The 2,101-nt window shown below is 35.6% G+C and overlaps 1 protein-coding gene across 1 annotated transcript; it reads right to left on the bottom strand.

Annotated features, from left to right (window-relative positions):
- Positions 1 to 270: 270 nt before the first annotated feature.
- LOC149149182 (uncharacterized) lies at positions 271 to 711 on the bottom strand. Its single transcript, XM_089442406.1, has one exon. The coding sequence runs from the start codon at positions 709 to 711 to the stop codon at positions 271 to 273; it is 441 nt and encodes a 146-aa protein (XP_089298532.1).
- Positions 712 to 2,101: the final 1,390 nt, after the last annotated feature.

Below are 2,101 nucleotides of genomic sequence, written 5' to 3'. Positions count from 1 at the left end.
AAAGACTGGCAATTTCAGAGTCCTAAACTCAGATATACCTGATTTTGTATTCTTCTCATCTGTCAGAGATACCAACTCAGCTGAAGATTTTAACAAGAAAGCAACAATCTATTTTCATATTTCCATGAATAAAAATAATGTCAAGACACACACACCATACTTTGATAATTCATAAGTATGGCCAGATAATTAGGAAGAAAGACTGGCAATTTCAGAGATTCTACTGTACTAAGCCTTTACAAAAATCTTGATACAGCGAGAAACTTTCACCTACTTGTCCTTGCCATTGTTGGCATTGGATGATATAATGGTTTCATAGGTGAGTTGAGTAACTACAAGTACAAGAAGAATTGTGTAGATTGCGAGCTTTGGCCATTCTGCATTTCCTGATGCTACACGATCTATTAATGTCAAGCTTAGCACAATTATAAGGCCTATATAAATATTTCTTCTGATAGTAGAATTAAGTGTTCGTTTTGTGACTTCCTTGAGCACGTCAACTTCCATTTGAATGGTATTTCTTTTTTCTGGTGGAAGCTCCTTCCATTTTTTTGTCTGTGTATAGAGTGACTGGAAGAAAAGGCCTTCATTACGATCTTTCTGCATTTCTTTCTCAAACATGTCTATGCTCTGTTCATTTGTCCCCATTTCTGCTCGTGCAGAAGCTAGCTTTTCTTCAATAGCTTGGACATTTTCTTCAACATTCTCCATAACCTGATGATAAAACATATATCAGAAAGATATGCCAAGCGATAAATCACCACTTTTATCCAATTATATCTTTTAAATTTTTGAAAACGCATCTTATCTTTATATTAAATTAATAAAGATGTACATAAATATTGCCACATACAGGAGCCAAACAGCAGTCACACAAGATCCCCCTTCTTTATTTTTGCTGGAATGACCTTGGCAATCAATTTTGGAACTATAAATCTCAAGGTCTCATAAGGTGAAAGAGGAAAAACTGTGTTTGCAAGAAGTAATGGAAAGCACTGGACCTTAGACGGGAGTAGTTATTTTTGGAACAAGTTTTGTTATGCAACAGCAATTTATTAGTTTTCCAGCCTACTGCAGGTTTTATTCTTTTCATGTTTCCAGTGCTTCCCCTTCTCCAAGTATCTCTAGTTCTCACCTTTTAGATCAAGGTCATGTAAGAACACAGTATGAATCCGTTGATTGTTTGCAGATGCTCTCTAAGAACAAAAGCAAGCTGCAAGAAATTTGTCATAAGAAGCCATGGCTACAGTTGTGGAGAAACACCATTGAGAAATTAAAATTGAAATTTATACTAATGTCCACTAAAGACGAAACTACTTCAAAGGGACTAGACATTACATCCTTCAAAATAAGACCATACAATAACAAAGTGGATACAACAATCCCTGTAAAAAATAAAATAACATAAAAGAAGTACAACAACAGGAAATGAAACAAAACAAGGAATGAAACAGCATAGCCTGTTGATATAAAACCCTAATAGTGGAGTAGTGTTGAGGAAAAGATAAAATTGGGAGTGAAATACAACTGAAACCATGAGAGGAGGGAGGCAACACTATTCATCCTTTCACTCTAAGTCAATAATGCAGATGTCCATACCTAGTGCTTGCCAATGTCCTCGATAAAGTCATTTGGGCCGATAGGTCTTGGGGAATTGAGAAGAGAACTAAGGATGTATAATTTTATTCAAATGAATAAGAAAATGTCATTAGGACTAGAGAGTGTTATTAATAGTCAATAGACTATGGGAGCGTCTAGAACACTCCTAGATGTTAAAATGTTAACAAAGATACAAGTGTCAATAAAAAGAAAAGTATCAAGATCTATGTAAACAAAACAGGGAAAGCCTCTAGACGCACAAGGCCTAGCTCAACATTTGTATCAATACTGTAAATTAAAGTTGAGGTAGAATAGTGAGAAGAAGTACAACTGTGAGAATCAATGCAAAGCCCAATGACCTCATCTAGGGAGTACTCGAGGCTGAGGGACTTGGTTGTACAACCCAATGACTTTGAAATGAAGTGAATTGTTTTCTCTAACATTAAAAGTAACGAAAAAATCCTCTTGATACAAGTTTGGTTTCCCAACTAGGCTTTGTTGC

The sequence above is a fragment of the Pinus tabuliformis genome, chromosome 9 (genome assembly GCF_031772625.1).
Source record: "Pinus tabuliformis cultivar Carrire ecotype Pingquan chromosome 9, CPIR1, whole genome shotgun sequence".
In the NCBI taxonomy this organism is placed as follows: domain Eukaryota; kingdom Viridiplantae; phylum Streptophyta; class Pinopsida; order Pinales; family Pinaceae; genus Pinus; species Pinus tabuliformis.
The sequence above is the reverse complement of the archived record's forward strand: the minus strand, read 5'-3'. Positions and strand labels throughout refer to the sequence as shown.

What these genes read in the sequence shown, in the direction of transcription:
- LOC149149182 (XM_089442406.1), bottom strand. Translation starts at nt 711, where the DNA reads ATGGAGAATGTTGAAGAAAATGTCCAAGCTATTGAAGAAAAGCTAGCT.